General features: G+C 38.9%; 1 protein-coding gene across 2 annotated transcripts in view; it reads right to left on the reverse strand.

Moving 5' to 3' along the window:
* TNS2 (tensin 2) overlaps positions 1–23,436 on the reverse strand; it is a 382,090-nt gene that overhangs the window by 186,175 nt on the left and 172,479 nt on the right. For both annotated transcript variants that reach the window (XM_053708325.1, XM_053708326.1), the window contains exons 3-5: positions 12,882–12,919; positions 9,271–9,309; positions 8,247–8,285 (exon numbers count right to left, since the gene is read on the reverse strand). In XM_053708325.1, the coding sequence (XP_053564300.1) occupies positions 8,247–8,285; positions 9,271–9,309; positions 12,882–12,919 (116 nt within the window). The remainder of the gene's footprint in view (positions 1–8,246; positions 8,286–9,270; positions 9,310–12,881; positions 12,920–23,436) is intronic.

Raw genomic sequence — 23,436 nt, forward strand, 5'->3', positions numbered from 1 at the left:
TTTGGGTGTCGTCGGCATGCAAATGATATTGGAACACATGGGATTTTATTAGGGAACCTAATGATGACGTGTAGATTGAGAAGAGAAGGGGCCCGAGGACAGAGCCTTGCGGTACCCCAGCAGAAAGTGGTGATGGGGCAGAGGAGGCCCCAGAGAGAAGGCTACACTAAAGGTACAGTTTGACAGGTAGGAAGAGAATCACGAGAGGGCTGTGTCACAAATGCCGAAGGATTGAAGGGTTTGGAGCAAAAGACGATGGTCAACAGTATCAAAGGCTGCGGACAGATCAAGGAGGATAAGCAGAGAGAAGTGGCCTTTTGATTTTTCTGTAAGTAGGTTGTTGGTAAACTTAACGATTGCTGTCTCTGTGGAGTGATGGGGATGAAATCCAGATTGCAGTGGGTCAAGGAGGGAGTTTAATGTAAGGAAATGGGATAGGCGTGCATATACCAGCTTTTCGAGAAGCTTTGAGGCAAGAGGGAGTAGGTAAATAGGGCGGTAGTTGGATTGAGAGGTTGGATCAAGAGAAGGTTTTTTGAGGATAGGTGTGACCAGCGCATGTTTCAGAGATAAAGGAAATATACCGGTGCTGAGGTAGAGGTTGAAAATGTGTGTGAGTATAGGGGTAAGGGTAGAAGAGAGGGAGGGGAGTAGCTGTGAGGATAGGGTAAGGGAACAGGTAGTGAAGTGAGAGCTCAGTATAAGTGCTGAAACATCTTCCTCAGTAACAGGGGAGAAAGAGCTAAAATGATGGCTATGTGGGTTGTGGTTGATTGCGAGCGTTTGAAGGGGTGAGAGAATGGAAGTATGTTGAGAGCTGATTTCGTTTCTGATGGAGTTGATTTTTTTATTGAAATGGCTGGCAAAGTCTTGAGCTGACAGATAAGTTGTATTAAGGGGTGGGGGTGGGCAGAGAAGAGTATTTAAAGTGGAGAACAGACGTTTTGGGTCTTTTAAAGAAAGATTAGAGATAAGAGTAGAGAAGTAATGTTGCTTATAGAGATTAAGGGCAGAATAGTAGGAATTCAAAATAAACTTGTAATGAAGAAAATCACCTGAACTCCGAGATTTTCTCCAGTGCCACTTAGCAGTACGGGAACATCTGCATAGGTACCGTGTCAGAGGAGTATGCCAGGGCTGAGGATACTTGTGTGATTTCTGAGCAATGGTAAGAGGGGCCAGATTGTCAAGGACCGATGTAAGGTTGGAATTATAGTGGCAGATAGATAGAATGGTCAGGGCAGGAGAAGGAGGAGATGGGTGAGAGGAGAGGTTCGAGGGAATTAGCAAGCTGTTGCTGATCTAATGACATAATGCTTCTGTGAACTTTGGTGTGAAGAGTAGAAGGAGGGAGAGTTGTAGGGAGGGATGAGATGTTGCAAGTGAGGAGATGGTGGTCAGAAAGAGGAAAAGGAGAGTTTGTGAAGTTTGAAATAGTGCATCGATAGCTAAAGATCAGGTCAAGGGAGTGACCATCTTTGTGAGTGGGAGAGTCAGTCCATTGTGACAAACCAAAAGAGGAAGTAAGTTGCAGAAGTTGTTTTGCAGAAGAGGCAGTGGGATTGTCAAGAGGAATGTTGAAATCGTCAAGAATGAGGGCAGGGGTGTCTGAGGAAAGGAAATAAGGTAGCCGGGCAGCCAAGTGATCTAGAGATTGAGTTGAAGAGCCAGGGGGTCGGTATATGGCTGCAACACGTATAGAGAGGGGAGAGAATAAGCAAATCATGTGGGTTTCGAATGAGGAAAATGTGAGGGAAGAGATAGGATGTACAGTGGGGCAAAAAAGTATTTAGTCAGCCACCAATTGTGCAAGTTCTCCCACTTAAGAAGATGAGAAAGGCCTGTAATTTTCATCATAGGTATACCTCAACTATGAGAGATAAAATTTGGAAACAAATCCAGACAATCACATTGTCTGATTTGGAAAGAATTTATTTGCATATTATGGTGGAAAATAAGTATTATGGCTCTCACAGACCTGTATTTTCTTCTTTAAGAGGCTCCTCTGTCCTCCACTCATTACCTGTATTAATGGCACCTATTTGAACTTGTTATCAGTATAAAAGACACCTGTCCACAACCTCAAACAGTCAAACTCCAAACTCCACTATGGTAAAGACCAAAGAGCTGTCGAAGGACACCAGAAACAAAATTGTAGATCTGCACCAGGCTGGGAAGACTGAATCTGCAATAGGCAGGCAGCTTGGTGGGAAGAAATCAACTGTGGGAGCAATAATTAGAAAATGGAAGACATACAAGACCACTGATAATCTCCCTCGATCTGGGGCTCCATGCAAGATCTCACCTCGTGGGGTCAAAATTATCACAAGAATGGTCAGCAAACATCCCAGATGTTTGCTAGTGAATGACCTGCAGAGAGCTGGGACCAACGTAACAAAGGCTACCATCAGTAACACACTACGCTGCCAGGGACTCAGATCCTGCAGTGCCAGACGTGTCCCCCTGCTTAAGCCAATACATGTCCGGGCCCATCTGAAGTATGCTAGAGAGCATTTGGATGACCCAGAAGCGGATTGAGAGAATGTCATATGGTCAGATGAAACCAAAGTAGAACTGTTTGGTAGAAAGTCACAACTCGTCGTGTTTGGAGGAGAGAGAATGCTGAGTTGCAACCAAAGAACACCATACCTACTGTGAAGCATGGGGGTGGCAACATCATGCTTTGGGGCTGTTTCTCTGCAAAGGGAACAGGACAACTGATCTGTGTACATGAAAGAATGAATGGGGCCATGTATCGTGAGATTTTGAGTGCAAACGTCCTTCCATCAGCAAGGGCATTGAAGATGAAACATGGCTGGGTCTTTCAGCATGACAATGATCCCAAACACACCGCCCAGGCAACAAAGGAGTGGCTTCGTAAGAAGCATTTCAAGGTCCTGGAGTGGCCTAGCCAGTCTCCAGATCTCAACCCCATAGAAAACCTTTGGAGGGAGTTGAAAGTCTGTGTTGCCCAGCGACAGCCCCAAAACATCACTGCTCTAGAGGAGATCTGCATGCAGGAATGGGCCAACATACCAGCAACAGTGTGTGACAACCTTGTGAAGACTTACAGAAAACGTTTGACATCTGTCATTACCAACAAAGGATGTATAACAAAGTATTGAGATGAACTTTTGATATTGACCAAATACTTATTTTCCACCATAATTTGCAAATAAATTATTTCCAAATCAGACAATGTGATTGTCTGGATTTGTTTCCACATTTTGTCTCTCATAGTTGAGGTATACCTATGATGACAATTACAGGCCTCTATCATCTTCTTAAGTGGGAGAACTTGCACAATTGGTGGCTGACTAAATACTTTTTTGCCCCACTGTATTTGTTGGAAGGTGCAACAAGAGGAAAGTAAAATACTTACACCACCTCCTTGTCTATTTTCAGACCTAGGAGTGTGGCTGAAGTGGAGACCCCCCATGTAACAGAGCAGCAGTGGATGCTGTGTCTAGGGGAGAGAGCCAGCCAAAAGGTTGAGGAAGTGGGAGATAAAGAGGTCATGTATAGAAGTGAGCTTGTTGCAAACCGAGTGAAAGTTCCAGAGTGCACAAGTGAAAGGGGTGGTGGCTTGTTTAGATGCAAGAGGAATGTGAGTAAAGTTAATTTAAGCTCAACCTGAGCTTTTTGTAAGTATATTAGATTTGTATAGGTTGATCTTGATGGACTTCAGTCTTTTTTCAACCTCATCTACTATGTTACTATGGGAAATAAGGCAGTCAAAAGCAGTAAAAACAAAAAGTAATAGAACAAGTACAATTCATCTGGATTCTTTATAGTTATCCCATATAAACTTTATATTATAGTAATCTTCTAGTCGTTGCTTTAAGGAGTAACAATACTTTTCTAGAGAAATGATCAAAGTAACAAAACTTAAAAAATTTGTTTCAAATGTGCATACAAAAAAAGATCCATTTTAAATTATTTAAGTTTAAATTAATTTTATTTTTTAAACGATTTTACAATGGAGAAGTTTTTAGCTTGAGAGAGTATTAAACATTTCTCTCTGCTTTATATAACCACACTGGATTTCCACAGAAACCAAGCATTTAATTAATATTTAGAAATAGAATCTCTGAGGAGGTAAAAGCCGTTTTCTACCCTGGACTAAACTGAGTGTGTGGAATTTTCCAGAATTTAGCTAAGCAAGTGCACAAGACTAATATGGGCAGAGCGAGACTTAAAAGGGAGAGCAAAAAAATTATACTATGCAACATCAAGTCTCTTTCATCACAACAGCAACACCCAAGATGGTAGAGCTTTTATGAAAACAGGCCGTACAAAATGGGTTCCTCATTAGGCAATGCCAGTAAATAAGGTACAGATCTCCCATAGACATTCCATAATGGGGGTGTAGGGGAAAAAAAGGTGTAGCATGGAGGAAACTAAAAGTTATAAAAAATATATTTTAAAAAAACAAAAAACATTTATTAGACAAATATTAGAGGATTCCATTTTAGCCAACTTTTTTGACACCCTCCAATTCTTTTATGGAAATTTACAGTAATTCCCCATTCTGAATGGTTTTCAATGCAGTACATTATGGCCAGGAGAGTGACAGATTAAAGGACCACTTAAGTAAAAATTAAACTTTAAAAATTCCGATAGAGTAAACAATTTTAAAAACTTTCTAATTCACAACCATTATCTAAACATGCACACTTTCTGAGGCACCAGCTCTTACTGAGCATGTGCAAGATTCACAGAATATATTTTTATGCATTTTGTGATTGGCTGATGGCTGTCACATGATGCAATGGTAAAGAAAATGAAAACTAACTGAAATTTGTCAGAAAATAATCTACTACTCATGTGAAATTCAAACTAAGTCCTATTGAATTGTATATTTATTAGGCATTTATTGATTGTGCTATTCTACTGTGTTTAGTGGTCCTTATAAATGTCTGGTTAGAAGAGGAGAATAATCTCATTGTTAACAATGATTCAAACTTAATAAGATGCCTACAGCCAGTCAGTCGCATGATTCAGATAGAGCATGCCCTTTTAAGACACTAGTGGGAGCTAGCTGGTGATTGGTGCCTTCACACGTCTCTTGTGATTGGCTAACTAGATATTTTCTACTAGCTCTCAGTAATGCATTGCTGCTCCTTCAGCAAATTATATCAATGGAATGAAGCAAATTTGATAATAGAAGTACATTAGAAGTACATACTGAAAGAGTTCTGCAGGAGAGAGAGAAACAATTCTACTAAGGAGGGAAAGTCCATTAAATGACCATAATGGAAGACCTATGAGAGATATGAGAAATGCCTCACCTGTGCCTCTATTTAAAATGGAATGTTTTGAATTAATGAGTCAGTAGGGAACAATTTCAGTGTGAGTAAAGTAAATTCAAAGTTGTAAAACATTAAGTGATAGTTGGATATTGATGTTTAGTTCAAGGTCTGGAGGGTGGATTTAGCCATAATAAATTAAATGAGCTAAGTAGATACATTAGTATGCCTTCTGCAACTCACTGGTACCCACAGCATGAAATCATTGTGGTTTGGTGATGAGTGAATACTCAGGGAGCCTAGGACTCATGAATGATAGGGTGATATAAAAGGCTGAGAGGTAATTTAGGGGCATGATTCAGCCAGGTACATTCTGAGAACATTTCTTGGGATTTAAGAAGTATGATCAAGGGCATACAACACCAGTTTTATGATATATATTTTACTAGTAGGGATCAGCACACAATGGGCTCATGAAGAAGAGAATCAATCTCTCTCTCAATCTCTCTCTCATTAAAAGTAAAAATTTCTCTCTCTCTCTCACCAAAGGTCAAACTTTAATTGATGTTTCAGGGTAAGTTACAACCTCTTCATCAGATTTTGTTGAAGGGGTTGTAACTTAGCCCGAAACGCATGAGAGTGCATTTCTTTCTTGCTATATATGGTATTTCATATCTGCACTCAGGACTCATGTAGCTGGCGAATATGGTGGGCTTGTTCAACTGATTGGATATATATATATATATATATATATATATATATATATCCAGTAGAGATGATCTTATCCTCTCTGCTTTGCTTAGGCCGATTAAAGGGACAGTAAACACCTCAAGATTTTTATATAAAATGTTTAGTTATGCATAATGAAAAAATGTTACAAACCTGCAGACTTCTCAAGGCTAATCCCTGCTACAGAATTGGCTTTATCAGGTAATAACTGCAATACTTTATACTTACGTAATGACAGTAACTATTTCTGCAGGTGCCATAGCTACACAATATATGTAACACAATGTAAATTAATTTAAAAATACTTTTCTCATTTCACATGGTTCATCATTAAACTTTTAATAGTACTATTAATTAAACCTAAACTAGGTAACAACAATGTGAAATGGCTAAGAACCATTTATAAGCACAGCTGTGCATATTGTGTAATGCCGCGTTAATTGGCTAATTTGTTGGCTCCATGCAGGATCCAGGGACTTAGTACTCTGTTTAGCTAAAGCACCTGGCAAGTCTGAGACAGGAAATAAAAACACACATTTCCACTAACAGAAATTCACTAATGAAATGAGCTACAACTATTGCAGAACAAAGAAGAACTGACTGCAACTGATATGTTGTCTTGGCCAACAAAAACTGTGTAGTGCATGGTCATTATTCTAAAACAGGGGAGTATAACCTTTCAACATGAGGGGCTATATATATATATTTATTTAGCCCCTCATATTGAAAAGTTATACTCCCCTGTTTTAGAATAATGACCATGCATTACACAGTTTTTGTTGGTGTTTCCGGCGAGTCTGAAGGCTCGCCAGAAACACGCCCCTTCATGCTCCATACAGAGCTTGATAAATGAGCCCCATAGACTCAACAAACCTGCTCTTAAAACATAGTCAATTATAGAAATATATGAATATACAACCTTATATAGAGATAATCTGTGAGGTGGTATAGAGTGGAGCAATAGCAAAATAGTCATAAATGCAAACATTTTCATTTTACACACTGGATGCCTGAAAATCAACACAAATATAGAATACATCAATCCTTTAGGAATTCAAAGTTTTAAAATAGTTGCAATTTTGCAGACTGATTAAAAAACAAATATATGTAATGCTTAAATGGACAGTCAGTTAAACATTTTATGATTCAGATAGAGCACACAATGTTAAGTGACTTTACAATTGACTTATATTATCTAATTTGCTTAATTTTTTTGCTATCCTTTGTTGAAAAGCATACATATGTAGGCTCTGGAGCAGCAATGCACTACTGGGAGCTAGCGGTCGATTGGTTGGATGCACATATTTGCTTCTTTTCATTGGTTCACCTGTGTTCAACTAGATCTCAGTAGTGTTTGCTGCTCCTTTAAAAAAGAAAACAGAGAAAATAAAGTAAATATGATACTAAAAGTAAATTGTAAAATTGTTTAATGTATGTTCTATCTGAATCATAAAAGAAAACTTTTGGATTTCATATCCCTTTAATAATCAATTCACACATAAAGTTTATAAATAGTGTTTTGTGCCACCACTGATTTATAAATAAAGTTTTGTGCCCTCACTAATGTTTTACCAGCTACTGCAAAAGAAACATTGTAAACTGTAATGTCACAGATCTTGCACATAATTACTTTGTATGAAACATTTAAACTGCTTAATATTTAATTAGTAGCAAGTATAAGGCTATAAAAGTAGCAACTATAAGGCTATAATAAAGTGTTTCATGGTTTCCTGGTAACCAGAAAGTTTGATTCTATATTGCTATGTAAACAAAGCGGAAGTTTCTATGTGCAAGCATTACTATATTGCTATGCTCATGACTTCTCCCTGGCTTCCCCACCTTCTTTTTTCTCTGAACTGTGTCACTGTCTCCTTACTCGCAGCCAAGAAAAACTGAATACACAAATCTAGCCACGTCCTGTTCATTTCTTTAACCCTTGCACCCCTTCTTTCCACTGATCCAAAAACCCAGTGTTTTCACAACTGTGTCACAACTTGCATAACTTATGGGTATCCTAAGAAACCTGCTCGCAAAGTTTGGGTGACAGTTATTTATTTAGTTGTTATGAAGGGGCATAACGTGTTCCAGTTAGGTGTGGTAAATTCTTGGTTATTCAAATTTGCATCTTGGGGTTCTGTCAATACTTTATAGCAGAAACAAAGGACTTCCATAACTGAAATGGGAACAAAGGATTTCCATAACTGAAAATGAAAACTCTGTGTTAACCATTTCTCTACAATACAAGAACAGGTATGCCTTAGTTCTTACCATGTGCTGGATGCTGGGCCCTGGAGCTGTTCTTCGCCTCTGTGAACAAAAGAAAAAACATATTAGTAATTACAGAGGTTCCTGACATGGCCCACCTAGGGTTACCACCTTTAGTTCAGGCCAAATTTGAACACTTGCATCGTGCACAGCACAAACATTTTTTTTGCAGAGTATACACTACATATAATAGCAAATAAACACAAACTCTCACATAGATATTCATACTCACGCACGCTTTTACACACACTCTCACATACACTTACACACTAACACACACATAGACACTCACTCTTTCACACACAGACATACAAAGACACTGACAACACAAAGACACACACACTCTCACGCCACAGCTAAGCATCATGTAGGAGCCGTCACTGAGTAAGAAGGACATTACTAGGACAATACTACTAGGCAGCATATATTTGCACCACATTTCCCTCCAAACCTGGATATTTCAAACCCGGACAAACAAATGGAAACCCAGACTGTCTGGTTCATTCCTTGTCAGGGGCCAACCCTAGGCCCACCTTAATATTTAGTTATTATTATTTAAATAAAAATGTATAATAAATTAACATTATTAAGTGAAAAAAGTGGTTGAATTCTCTAGAATGGTGTTTGTGTTTTTTTCAATAAAGCTTGCAAAAAAAAAAAAAAAGTTAATTAAACTGGGTCGCAAACATAACAAACACTTAAATTATAATGTGTTATTCTTTATAGGGTGGAGTGGACACTACAGCAATATATATATATATATATATATATTAGAAAATTAAAGTTAATGTTACCAACAGTACTTTCAACTGGACTAGCGATCTGTGATTTACCCCTAAGAAATTGCAGTGCAAATAGTTCCAGACCACCAGCATTTACAGGCCCTTTTTGTTAAGAGAGAAACTGTTCCAAATCCCTGAATGAGATCAGTAAATATAATAGCAAAATCAATTTGTAACAATCTGCTGTGTACATCTAACAACCAGGTCATTTGTAATGAAGCTTGCTGTATGCAGTATCCGCTTACCATATCAGCAGGTGGTGGTGAGCTGCAGCCAGCAGGCACCTGAAATAACCAAACAGCAAATCAATCATGGATAACCATTGTATAATGGAGTGTGCTGTAGAGCTGTGTGGTTTGGGGAAGGATTCACTAAGAATGTTATGTTATTCTATGGAATATCCCTAGGATAACACTTCAGTCATGAAATGCATTATGAATAGACACTGAATAACACCATTTTTGAAAACCTACAACTGTAAGAACATTCTCCCATTATAATGCTATATAGTATATTGGTATGAATTCTACAATGCTGATGACCTTTTTGTGTGTATTTTGGTTTCTATGGAGTTTATCATTTGTGAAAACCACTCAAACCAACTAATCTAACAATGACTTAGGGGCATGACAGAAACTGCTGGGGTCCTACTTCAAAACCTGCATGAGAGACTCCACAACAGGGATGGACTGTACAGTCCAAGGGAAGGGATGCAATAAACCACAAGTCTAGTCCTCTATACTATAATATAATATTATTGCCCTAGGGCTAATCACCAGTCTATACAACTGGATAGCGTGTGCCATTAAATTGCTATTTTTCTACCTTATTACTCTATTTCCCCTGCTGTCCTTTTTTTTATCTTGACTATCCTTTATTGTTCCTCTTACTTTCTTTTCCAGGATATGGTGCCCCCCATACAGCGTACACAGCTTATCAAACAGCTATAAAACATTGACAAAATGTAAAGTGAAAGTCAATCCTAGCGTTGTACAAACACTAGGATTGACTATTGAAACAAATAAAGGGGACTTTCATTAATGAAGTATAAGGTACTTAATGTAGAAAGCTCCTTTATTTGTTTTAACCGATCGCCGTATTTAGCTTCTACAGCAGCCCACAGCTAAAAAATTTTTTGCTAAGAGATGACGTTTTCACCTCTTAGCCAATAGTCGTGCGGTAAATCCGGCTTCCATGGGCGTCAAGCTAGATTTAACGCATGGCTATTGGTTAAGAGGTGAAAACGTCACCTCTTAGCAAAAAAGTTTTTTAGCCATGGGCTGCTGTAGCAGCTAAGAACGGCGATTGGTTAAAACAAATAAAGGAGCTTTCTACATGAAGTATCTTATACTTCATGAAAGTCCCCTTTATTTGTTTCAATAGTCAATCCTAGCATTTGTACAACGCTAGGATTGACTTTCACTTTAATACAAACAGTTAGACCTTCGAATAAGTATACACAGTATGATATGCAGTCAGATATGTCATTTTGAAAGTACATTTTTACACACAAAGGGCTAGATTCCTAGTGGAGAGCTATTTGTCGCTCCTGCTCGCGTGCTAACTGTGTTCGACTCAAACTTTTTGTGTGCATCGGATACTGCACATATTACAAGTTGAAAGTAAAATGTTTTCGCTTGCGTGCTAACCAGAGCTACAATATAGTGACTGCATTAACATATTCTGCTATAGACTTCAATGGAGCATGAAAGTGGAAAAACACCAAACAAGTTGTGCAAACCTAACCCGACATGAAATAATGATATTTCACATTCCAATGTTCTTCACATAGCAGAATATCTTCTATTTATTCTTTTATATATATATATATATATATATATATATATATATATATATATATATGAGATAGTATATTAGTAAAATATATATATATATATATATATATATATATATATATATATATATATATATATATATATATATATATATATATATATATATAGCTATTAACAGATATACACTGATCAGTCACAACATTAAAACCACTGACTGGTGAAGTGAATAACATTGATTATATGTCACAATAGCACCTGTCAATGGTGTGGGATATATTAGACAGCAAGTGAACAGTCAGTTCTTGAATTTCATGTGTTGGAAGCAGGAAAATGGGCAAACATAAAGGTCTGAGTGACTTTGTACTACTACTGTAGCTGAAATCATTAATGATGGTCTTTATAGAAAGGTGTCAGAACACAGTGTATCACAGCAATGTGGAATGTGAAATATGTACAGTACAAACACAGTTTGTACTTTTATGCAACAGTTTTTTTTTTTTTTGCATTAAAATGGCTTTACATGTTTTCAGCTACTTAACTGCAAAGGGCTCCAATGCACTTAAATATATATAAATGTCTATATAGGTATACATATGTATTTATGTGTTTATATGTCTATAAACACATATTATACACATATAAATACATCTGTACACACATAAACATAAATATATATACACACACACATATTTAGACATGTTTGTGAATATATGTATGTAATTTCTGTTAAAGCCCTGAGACTTCATATCTTTGAGCCTTTTTTAACTTTTTAAAAATATTTTTTATTAGCATAGTGTTATTATGAGTGTAACTGTACTTTTAAATGTATTTTTAATGTTTTTTGTGCAACTTTTGAGTGTAACAATTAACTAGAGCTCTGAGGTTGTGCTAATCCAACGTGTGCAATTAAATTGCGCTCGAGCTAACATGTTTACTTTGAACTTGTGATACGCACACTATTTTCGACGTGCAAAAAGCCACGATAAACCTGATATCGGTCGCACGCAACAATTAGCGCACCACTCATAATCTGTCCCAAAGTGTTCACGCATACACAAGGTGATGCACTATCAAATGGATCATTTTTGTAAGTATTTGAAGCATATTTCATACTTTTGATAGCTGTATACAAGGATATCTTGCTGCCAGGTTGCCATGGATGAAGCTTTGTATGCCGAGATCTCACCACCCATAACATCCAAGTGCAAGAAGGTCATGGGCAATGGTCTTGATATTAGGTTAGGGTTATGGCTATGTCAATGCAAAAATATATTCTTTGGAGCCTACTTCTATACAATAATCAAAAAAATTATCAGGATTTTTTTTTAATAAAGCCAAGTGTCTCTATTTTTAATTATATTAGATTATGTACTGGAATCAAGTGAAAAAAAAACATTGATTCATGTAAAAACACAATTCTTAATTTCTGAGAGTAAAGACAAATTAAAATATTCATGCTTTGAATTCTTTGTGAATCTAGGCTAACATTCAGTAGAGGGCAGTAACTGAGTATTAATAACAACCCATAATGGCTACAGAGTTAATACTCTAACAGATATTACATGGTTGTATGTACTGGACTCATTTACTTTTTTCCTTGAGAAAGTGTTTTATATAAAGATAATTACATTAGTCAGTGTTATGTAGAAATATCTGCTTACTTAGCCATAAGAAGTCAGACTCTGGAGCTGAGATGGTCAGCAGAATATAAACAATGTCTTATTCACCGGCTAATTCAGATTGCAGCTCTATATATAGAAGCAGAGCTCCCCACCCAGGATTAGGACAGAAAGCCCATTCACACCCACCCTTCCCACAGGGAACATTCAGCACCCCCGCCTCATCCTGACTGGAAAACTCCCTGCGCTCTACCTTTAAGCCTCACAGAAACACAGAGAACTGACTATACCTATGAATGGGCTCAGTGCAGAGTGAACAAGGTGGGCTACACACATGATGAGGCAGTGAATAAGGGGAGAGGAACATAATTCAGGTACACAACCCATTAATGTAAAGGGCTTTAGTTGGATGAAAAAAAGGATTACAAATCCATCTCTTACCTTCCCTTCACATTTCTTGTGACTTGTAATCTTGCACACTGAAAATCCAAAACAAATTATACATCAAATAAACTCAAGAACAGGATACACAGGTCTCAAAGTATCAAAGACATAGATTAATGTTATGGGGTTACAAATAACATTTTTAAATGAAAAAAAGTTTTGTACAGAGAAGTTGGAAAATAGTATATACCACAGCTTGACAAGTCTATTGCAAACATAGGAGCCAGGAAATTAGGAACCAGTAAAGCATTTTTAAAATAGACACATAAAAATAAACCTAAAAAATAAGAGTAAATTCATAACATTTTTGTAACCGAGAATTCTTAATTCCTGGGATTGTTCAAGTCCTGTTATATAATGAGTAACTGGAGACCACTTAAAATATGTAATCAATTTTCATACCATTCTAATATTCTGAATTGATGTATTTTGAAGCTGCATCAGCAAATCCCTAACATAAGGTTCTACTCATTGATATGAAATTAGTACATTTATCCCCAACAGTGCCAGAGTTTCGATGGATTTTCCTTTAGCAGGAGGCCAAACACGTTTTTATAATTTTGCTATCTATGTATTTGGTTTCTACTGCTAAGGATAGATATACAGTGCACAGGAAAACTATATTCCAATTTTTTTTAGCACCACTGTTTCTCTTCATGATGGCATTTTTACATATATATGGAGCGCTAATTTAACCCATTTACAGGCGCACATTAAATAACCAGTCATTATGAGCGGCTGGTTAATGCTACTGCAAGCTCGAAAATTAACAAGTGGCCCCCAAAATAAAGAATATTGTTCATAACTAGTAATAAAATATGAGAGCATTTTTTATTTTTTAAAATATAAATGCACAAAGCAGTCTTAAGGGGTTAACGTGAGGGGATGTGGGGTGTTAGAAAAAACAAAGGGCACTGTGTTTTGGGGACTGTGTTTTTACTGTTAATATATATGTATATGCTTATATAAATATATATTTAAGTGTTAATATGTGTATATACACATATAAACACATAAATATATACGTATATATACATATATATTTAAACTTTGCTGTCCATCGCTACGCAACTTACCCCCTTTGCTGCGCTTAGGTTTTCTGCAGTACCTATCGGCATGAGAACAAGTCTCCGATTGGAGCCTATTGAAGATCACTCTTGTGAGCGCAAAGCTTCCATGCAATGAGAACGCAAGATCGCAATTGCATTGTGCTGAACCTGTAATACCAGCGCACATTTGCGTGTCTGAATAATTAAAGTATAATTTTTTTTCCTATCCATTTAAGCAATCAATATGGCTAAATTATACCACTATTATTTTAAGTGCTTGTTATTTTAAATGCTCCATAGTGTCCCTGGAATTTTTTTCTATTGGCAACTATATATATATAAACAGTGAAACAGCATAAAATATATTTTTTGAAACTTAAAGGGCTCTGTGAAGAAGAGGACTGGGTTAGCGTGGCGCTCCAGCATGCAAATGGTAAGTATTTTAATCAATATTTAATGGGGGAGGGGGGTTTAAATTTGGAGGTGCAAATGTTTCATATATTCATTTAGTGGAAACACAATTAATACCCCTGTTTCATCACGAATTAGCATTCGTGACAAAACTAAATGCACTGCTTAATATACCTAGTTTTCATTGCTGTTGTAAACTCTGTAAACTGCTATTAACAAGTATTTGTTTTATGTTACCACCAGTTTCCATACCTCTCAACATTTGAAATAGCCACAGAGGGTCACTTTTCTTCCCCTTAACAGAGCTCCGCCCTCTAGTGGTGAATAACTGTCAAAATGCATTCAGATAAGAGGTGGCCTTCAAGGTCTGAGAAATTAGCATATGAACCTCCTAGGTTTAGCTTTTAACCAAGAATACCAAAACAAAGCAAAAATGGTGATAAAAGTAAATTGGAAAGTTGTTTATTTTGGACTAGACTGTCCAACCCTAACCCTTACTTAACTGTAGCCCTAAACTTAACTCTAACCTTAAAGGGACACTGAACTCAATTTTTTTTTCTTTTGTGATTCAGATAGAGCATGAAATGTTAAGCAACTTTCTAATTTACTCCTATTATCAAATGTTCTTTGTTCTCTTGCTATCTTTATTTGAAATGCAAGAATGTAAGTTTAGATGCCGGACCATTTTTTGTGAACAACCTGGGTTGTTCTTGCTGATTGGTGGATAAATTCATCCACCAATAAAAAAGTGCTGTCCACAGTTCTGAACAAAAAAAAGCATAGATGCCTTCTTTTTCAAATAAAGATAGCAAGAGAACGAAGAAAAATAATAGGAGTAAATTAAAAAGTTGCTTAAAATTGCATGCTCTATCTGAATCACGAGAGAAAAAAAATTGGGTTCAGTGTCCCTTTAATCTTAACCCTATCCCGCAACGTTCTTGCACCGGGGTGTCAAGGGAGAAAACATTGTAATATTCTCAAGATCCATGCCAGTGAGATTCCTACAGTGAGATTGTGGTCAGTGTTTTTGCATCCACAAAACTGTGATTGGATAACAATCAGAACATGCTATTTCTGATAAAGATGCCAACAGAAAGAGGAAGTCAGATGGAACATTAAGTTAGATCCAAAAATATTCTGTTGATAGTTGTATATTTAACTCATTGACTGCCAGAGAGTACGTAAACACATTGCTAAAAGCATAAACATAATAGGAAAATAAAAGTGTCAGATATTTATTATGATTTACCAATCCAAAAAGAATTAACTTTCTCACAATACTTAGAAGACAATTTCTGCCTAAGCCAAAAAAGCTTTATTACAGTTTAAGAGAAGCTCGCAAAGAATACTTCAGTAAACAGTGAAACAGCATAAAATATATTTTTTGAAACTTAAAGGGATATTAAACTTAAATTTTTATTTCATGATTCAGATAGATCATATAATTTTAAAGGGGATATAGTAAAAGTGCTCCTTTAGTTAAAAAAAATAACAAATAGGTTAAATCAAAGTGAATATAAAAAGATTGTGAAAAAAAACAGCAAACAACTTACTTGTTTTCTTGCAAATATAGAAATTATCAGTGTAGCCCCGCCCCTAGTGTTTTAACCCTTTGAGTGCTAACGACAGCTCTGAGCAGTTGCAAATGTTCCCAGTCAGGTGCTGACGATGGCTCAGAGCCGTCGCTAGCATTCACACACCTTGAGGGCAATCTGGGGGCTCCCATCGACTCCCACCCCGGTGATCGGGCTTGTATAGTGACAGGCATCGCCGGGGCTTCAAGTTTTGTGTGGTGACGTCACACACAATGACATGATGATGTCACCGCGCAACTTAATTAAAAATTTACAATGGACAGTATAGGGAAATGGGGCATACTGCTTATAAGCCTGTATCTCTGGCATCTAAGCAGCTACAGACCCCCAAGACCCACCATTGGAAAATGTATTGCCCAACCTTTCCAACAGTATAAGTCTTGGGGATCTTAAAAAAAGTTAAAAAAAAATATATTTAAAAAAATTAAAAACTTTCAAATCCAGCTTAGGACCCAGGTGGAAAATTGCTTAGCACTCAAAGGGTTAAGAGCAGAGGATTTTCAAAACGTTTTTACGCTGTCAGTTCTGGGCATCAGCAAATCTGACTCCCTGTTATCTAGTCTATTCACTAGCCTAGACGTATTATGACATCAAGCTAAGATAAAACTTCCTGCATAGGCCACCTCCTCCTTGTAGGGCTGTGTCAGGAAGCACAAATGTAGTGTAAAAAAAGTAAAATCCTTTTAAATAGATGAACATTACATATTGCAAATATTTATATTAAGCATAAGCAGAGTGCTTTATTTTTATTATAACAATGAAAACAGACTGTTTAACATTCCTTTAACCGTTTTGCTGCTAAGCCTTTTTTCCCCCAGTGCTTTTTTTGCTACCAATTGTAGGTCAAATTACAGTGAATGACCCACACAAATTATAAATTGTTCTTTTCAACAGGCCCAGCAAAATCACAATATACCATTATTACATGTATAATTCATGGCATATGATAGCTGCGGCAAAAACTTAAAAAAAAAAAAAAAAAAGAGGAAGGGGTCTCTAAACATACCCGATTTTTTTTAATACACATATAATGACCCATTCCCAAGAAAATCGCCATGTGTTTTTTTTTCTACTTTTTTATTGTATAAATGATCTATTGTGTGGGGCTGCTCCACAACAGTTGATTCTCTTTCAAATGAGGGGCCTTGGAGGTTTGTAGCTGCTATAGGAGCTGAGATCAAGGTGATTGAAGAACCTCCCCCCATCCAGCTCCCATGCAGCTACACTGAGACAAATTTTATAATAGATAGAAGTAAATTGGAAACTAAAAATTGTATGCTCTGTCTGAAAAAACAGAATGTATGCTTACCTGATAAATTACTTTCTCTTACGGTGTATCCAGTCCACGGATTCATCCTTACTTGTGGGATATTCTCAATCCCTACAGGAAGTGGCAAAGAGAGCACACAGCAGAGCTGTCCATATAGCTCCCCTCAGGCTCCGCCCCCCCAGTCATTCGACCGACGGTTAGGAGAAAAAGGAGAAACTATAGGGTGCAGTGGTGACTGTAATTTTACAAAAATAAATTTGAACTTGACAATTGCCAGGGCGGGCCGTGGACTGGATACACCGTAAGAGAAAGTAATTTAATTAATCCTTACATGTGGGATACCAATACCAAAGCTTTAGGACACGGATGAAGGGAGGGAACAAGTCAGGTAACCTAAACGGAAGGCACCACTGCTTGCAAAACCTTTCTCCTAAAAATAGCCTCTGAAGAAGCAAAAGTATAAAATTTGTAAAATTTGGCAAATGTATGCAGTGAAGACCAAGTCGCTGCCTTACAAATCTGTTCAACAGAAGCCTCATTCTTGAAAGCCCATGTGGAAGCCACAGCTCTAGTGGAATGAGCTGTAATTCATTCAGGAGGCTGCTGTCCAGCAGTCTCATAAGCCAATCGGATGATGCTTTTCAGCCAGAAGGAAAGAGAGGTAGCAGTCGCTTTCTGACCTCTCCTCTTACCAGAATAGACAACAAACAATGATGATGTTTGTCTGAAATCTTTAGTTGCCTTTAAATAGAATTTTAAAGCACGAACCACATCAAGATTGTGTAACAGTCGTTCCTTCTTAGAAACTGGATTAGGGCACAGAGAAGGAACAATGATTTCCTGGTTAATATTCTTATTAGAAACCACTTTTGGAAGGAAACCAGGTTTGGTACGCAAAACAACCTTATCTGCATGGAACACCAGATAGGGTGAATTACACTGCAAAGCAGACAATTCAGAAACTCTTCGAGCAGAAGAAATAGCTACCAAAAACAAAACTTTCCAAGATAATAACTTAATATCTATGGAATGCAAAGGTTTAAACGGAACCCCTTGAAGAACTGAAATAACTAAATTTAGACTCCATGGAGGAGCCACAGGTTTGTAGACAGGCTTGATTCTAACTAGGGCCTGTGCAAACGTCTGAATGTCTGGTACAGCTGCCAGACGCTTGTGTAACAGGATAGACAGAGCAGATATCTGTCCCTTTAATGAACTAGCTGACAAACCTTTCTCCAATCCTTCTTGGAGAAAAGACAATATCCTTGGAATCCTAACCTTACTCCACGAGTAACCCTTGGATTCGCACCAACAAAGATATTTCCGCCATATCTTATGGTAAATTTTCCTGGTGACAGGCTTTCTGGCCTGTATCAGAGTATCTATAACTGATTCAGAGAATCCACGCTTAGCTAGAATTAAGCGTTCAATCTCCAAGCAGTCAGTTGCAGAGAAACTAGATTTGGATGCTTGACTGGACCTTGAATTAGAAGATCCTGCCTCGATGGCAGTTTCCATGGTGGAACCGATGACATGTCCACTAGGTCAGCATACCAAGTCCTGCGTGGCCACGCAGGCGCTATCAGAATTACCGAAGCCTTCTCCTGTTTGATTCTGGCTACTAGCCGAGGGAGAAGAGGAAACAGTGGAAAGACATAAGCTAGACTGAATGACCAAGGCGCTACTAAAGCATCTATCAATGCCGCCTTGGGATCCCTGGACCTGGATCAGTAAAGGGGAAGTTTGGTGTTCTGACGGGACGCCATCAGATCCAATTCTGGAATGCCCCATAGCTGGGTCAGCTGAGCAAAAACCTCCGGGTGGAGTTCCCACTCCCCCGGATGGAAAGTCTGACGACTCAGAAAATCCGCCTCCCAGTTGTCTACTCCTGGGATGTGAATTGCAGATAGATGGCAGGAGTGATCCTCTGCCAATTTGATGATCTTGGTTAATTCCTTCATCGCTAGGGAACTCTTTGTTCCTCCCTGATGATTGATGTACGCTACAGTCGTGATGTTGTCCGACTGAAATCTGATGAATTTGGCCTCTGCTAGTTGAGGCCATGCCTGGAGCGTATTGAATATCGCTCTCAGTTCCAAAATGTTTATCGGGAGAAGAGATTCTTCCCGAGACCATAGACCCTGAGCTTTCAGGGAGTCCCAGACCGCACCCCAGCCTAACAGACTGGCATCGGTCGTGACAATGATCCACTCCGGTCTGAGGAAGCTCATTCCCTGAGACAGGTGATCCTGAGACAACCACCAGAGAAGAGAGTCTCTGGTTTTCTGGTCCATTTGTATTTGAGGAGACAAATCTGCATAATCCCCATTCCACTGTTTGAGCATGCACAGTTGCAGTGGTCTTAGATGAATTCGGGCAAAAGGGACAATGTCCATTGCCGCAACCATTAAACCGATTACCTCCATGCACTGAGCCACAGAAGGCCGAGGAATGGAATGAAGAACTCGGCAAGTATTCAAAAGTTTTGACTTCCTGACCTCTGTCAGAAATATTTTCATTTCTACCGAGTCTATTAGTGTTCCCAGGAAGGGAACCCTTGTGAGCGGGGACAGAGAACTTTTTTCGACGTTCACCTTCCACCTGTGAGACCTTAGAAAGGCCAGAACAATGTCCGTATGAGCCTTGGCTCTGTGAAAAGACGACGCCTGTATTAAGATGTCGTCTAGGTAAGGTGCTACTGCAATGCCCCGCGGTCTTAGTACCGCTAGAAGCGACCCTAGCACCTTTGTGAAAATTCTGGGAGCGGTGGCCAACCCGAAAGGAAGGGCCACGAACTGGTAATGCGTGTCCAGAAAGGCGAACCTTAGGAACTGATGATGATCTTTGTGGATAGGAATATGTAGGTACGCATCCTTTAGATCCATGGTAGTCATATATTGACCTTCCTGGATCATCGGCAAGATTGTCCGAATGGTTTCCATTTTGAAAGATGGAACTCTGAGGAATTTGTTTAGAATTTTTAGATCCAGGATTGGCCTGAAAGTTCCTTCCTTTTTGGGAACTACAAACAGGTTTGAGTAAAATCCCAGTCCTTGTTCTGCAATTGGAACTGGGTGTATCACTCCCATCTTTAGAAGATCTTCTACACAGCGTAAGAACGCCTGTTTCTTTGTCTGGTCTGAAGACAAACGAGAAATGTGGAGCCTTCCCCTTGGGGGAGAATCCTTGAATTCTAGAAGATACCCCTGTGCAACAATTTCTAATGCCCAGGGATCTGGAACATCTCTTGCCCAAGCCTGAGCAAAGAGAGAAAGTCTGCCCCCTACTAGATCCGGTCCCGGATTGGGGGCTACCTCTTCATGCTGTCTTGGTAGCAGGCGCAGGCTTCTTGGCCTGTTTACCCTTATTCCAGCCCTGCAAGGGTTTCCAGGTTGCTTTGGGCTGTGAAGCGTTATCTTGCTTAGCGGCAGCAGAGGTTGCAGCAGGTCCGCTCCTGAAGTTGCGAAAGGAGCGAAAATTAGCCTTCTTTTTGGCCTTAAACGGTCTATCCTGCGGGAGGGCATGGCCCTTCCCCCCAGTGATATCCGATATAATTTATTTCAACTCGGGCCCAAAAAGGGTCTTTCCCTTGAAAGGAATGTTTAGTAACTTTGTTTTAGACGACACGTCAGCCGACCATGATTTGAGCCAAAGCGCACTTCGCGCCATAATGGCAAAACCTGAATTTTTCGCCGCTAACTTAGCTAATTGGAAAGCGGCATCAGTGATAAAAGAATTAGCCAGCTTTAGGGCATGAATTCTATCCATGACTTCGTCATATGAAGTCTCCCTCTGGAGCGACTCCTCCAGCGCCTCAAACCAAAAAGCCGCTGTAGTAGTTACAGGAATAATGCAGGCAATTGGCTGAAGAAGGAAACCTTGCTGCACAAACATTTTCTTCAGCAAACCTTCCAATTTTTTATCCATAGGGTCTTTAAAAGCACAACTGTCATCTATTGGTATAGTTGTACGCTTAGCAAGTGTTGAAACTGCTCCCTCTACCTTAGGGACCGTCTGCCACGCGTCCCGTCTGGGGTCATTTATAGGGAACATTTTCTTAAAGATAGGGGGGGGAACAAAAGGTACACCTGGTCTCTCCCACTCCCTAGTCACAATATCCGCCACCCTCTTCGGGATCGGAAACGCATCAGTGTATACAGGGACCTCTAAAAACCTGTCCATTTTACACAATTTTTCTGGGACCACCATGGGGTCACAATCATCCAGCGTAGCTAAAACCTCCTTAAGAAGAACGCGGAGGTGTTCCAGCTTAAATTTAAATGCTAAGGAATCTGACTCTGCCCGCTGAGAAACTTTTCCTGTGCCAGAAATTTCTCCCTCGGACAGACCCTCCCTCACTGCCACTTCAGAGTGTTGTGAGGGTACAACAGATAAATCATCCAAAGCTTCTGATTGCTCATCCTCTGTTCTTAAAACTGAGCTATCACGCTTCTTTGGAAAAACTGGCAGTTTGGATAGAAATGCCGCAAGGGAATTATCCATGACTGCTGCTAATTGCTGTAAAGTAATAGGGCACAATGCGCTAGAGGTACTAGGCAACGCTTGCGCGGGCGTTACTGATGTCGACACATGGGGAGAGGAAGGGGGACTATCCTCATTACCTTCCGTCAAAGAATCATCTTGGGCTACATTTTTAAGTGTCACTGCATGGTCATTAAAATGTTTAGATACCTTAGCACACTTTAAACACAAATGCAATGGGGGTACCGCCATGGCTTTTAAACACATAGAACAGGGTCTATCTGTAGGCTCAGATATGTTAGACAGACTTAGATAGCACTCAAAAACAAAAATATACACTTTTTGAAAAAACGGGACTGTGCCTTTAAATAATAAAAAGCACACACTTTTTTACCAAATCTCAAAAAAACATCCAATCTTTATGAAATTTTCACCATATGATCCTAATGCTTTGAAATGATTGCACACCAAGTTTCAAGACAATTAACCCCTTATTGCCCAAACCGGAGCAACTTGAAGCAGGCCACCGGTTTAACACACTACAGCACTATGCCACAGTCTCTGCTGTGGCCCTACCTTCCTTTGGGATTAGTTTTGGAACGAAAATAAGCCTCCCTGTAGTTCTCCTGCAATCTCTGGACTCTACATGTGAAGCTGCATGAAGCTGTCTTGCAAAAGAACTGCGCAACTGAGGCGCGAAAATTAGGCCCCTTCCCTCTTCACTCCGGAGTTGTGGGGCCTTCCTAAGCCAAATTAGGTGTCTAAAATTATGCCAGGCGTATAAAACCCCCAAAAAGTGTTCCAAACATAATAAACACTTGTGCAAATATCAGATTATAGTAATAAATAATCGATTTTCCCCATAACAGTGTCCACCAGTGATTTAAGCCCTTTAAACAAGCCATCCTTCTATACTGAGTCTCAGAATATGGCTTACCTTCCCACATGGGGATTTCTGTCAGTCTTCTAGCATTACCAAGTCTTGTTAGAAAAAAAGTGACTGAGCATACCTTAAGCAGTTAAGCCTGCAAACTGTTCCCCCCAACTGAAGTTCTCCGGTACTCAACAGTCCTGTGTGGGAACAGCAATGGATTTTAGTTACAACATGCTAAAATCTTTTTCCTCTCAGCAGAAATCTTCATCACTTTCTGCCTCAGAGTAAATAGTACAAACCGGCACTATTTTAAAATAACAAACTCTTGATTGAAGAAATAAAAACTACAAATCTAACACCACATACTCTTTACCCTCCCGTGGAGATGCTACTTGTTAGAGCGGCAAAGAGAATGACTGGGGGGGCGGAGCCTGAGGGGAGCTATATGGACAGCTCTGCTGTGTGCTCTCTTTGTCACTTCCTGTAGGGATTGAGAATATCCCACAAGTAAGGATGAATCCGTGGACTGGATACACCATGTAAGAGAAAAGAACACTTTTGGGTTTAAACTCCTAGATTAAAGTCTAGGAGCCAGTAATTATATTTAGGAGGAAGACATACTTTTAGTAGCCAGACAGTGGTATTTGTATAGAGATAGATGGAGAATAACCTAAAAGGTTAGGAGCCAGGGTTAAAGTTCTAGGAGCCAGTTAATTCCTGGCTTCTGGGTTTGTTGAGCCCTGGTCTAGAGAAGTGTTTCTCAACTCCAGTCCCGCTCAGGACCCTTAAAGGGACATAAAACAGTATGAACTAACATAACTTTCTATTAGGGCTGCGGAATCTGTTGGCGCTATACAAATAAATGATAATA

This window comes from Bombina bombina, chromosome 3 (assembly GCF_027579735.1).
Source record: "Bombina bombina isolate aBomBom1 chromosome 3, aBomBom1.pri, whole genome shotgun sequence".
NCBI lineage: Eukaryota > Metazoa > Chordata > Amphibia > Anura > Bombinatoridae > Bombina > Bombina bombina.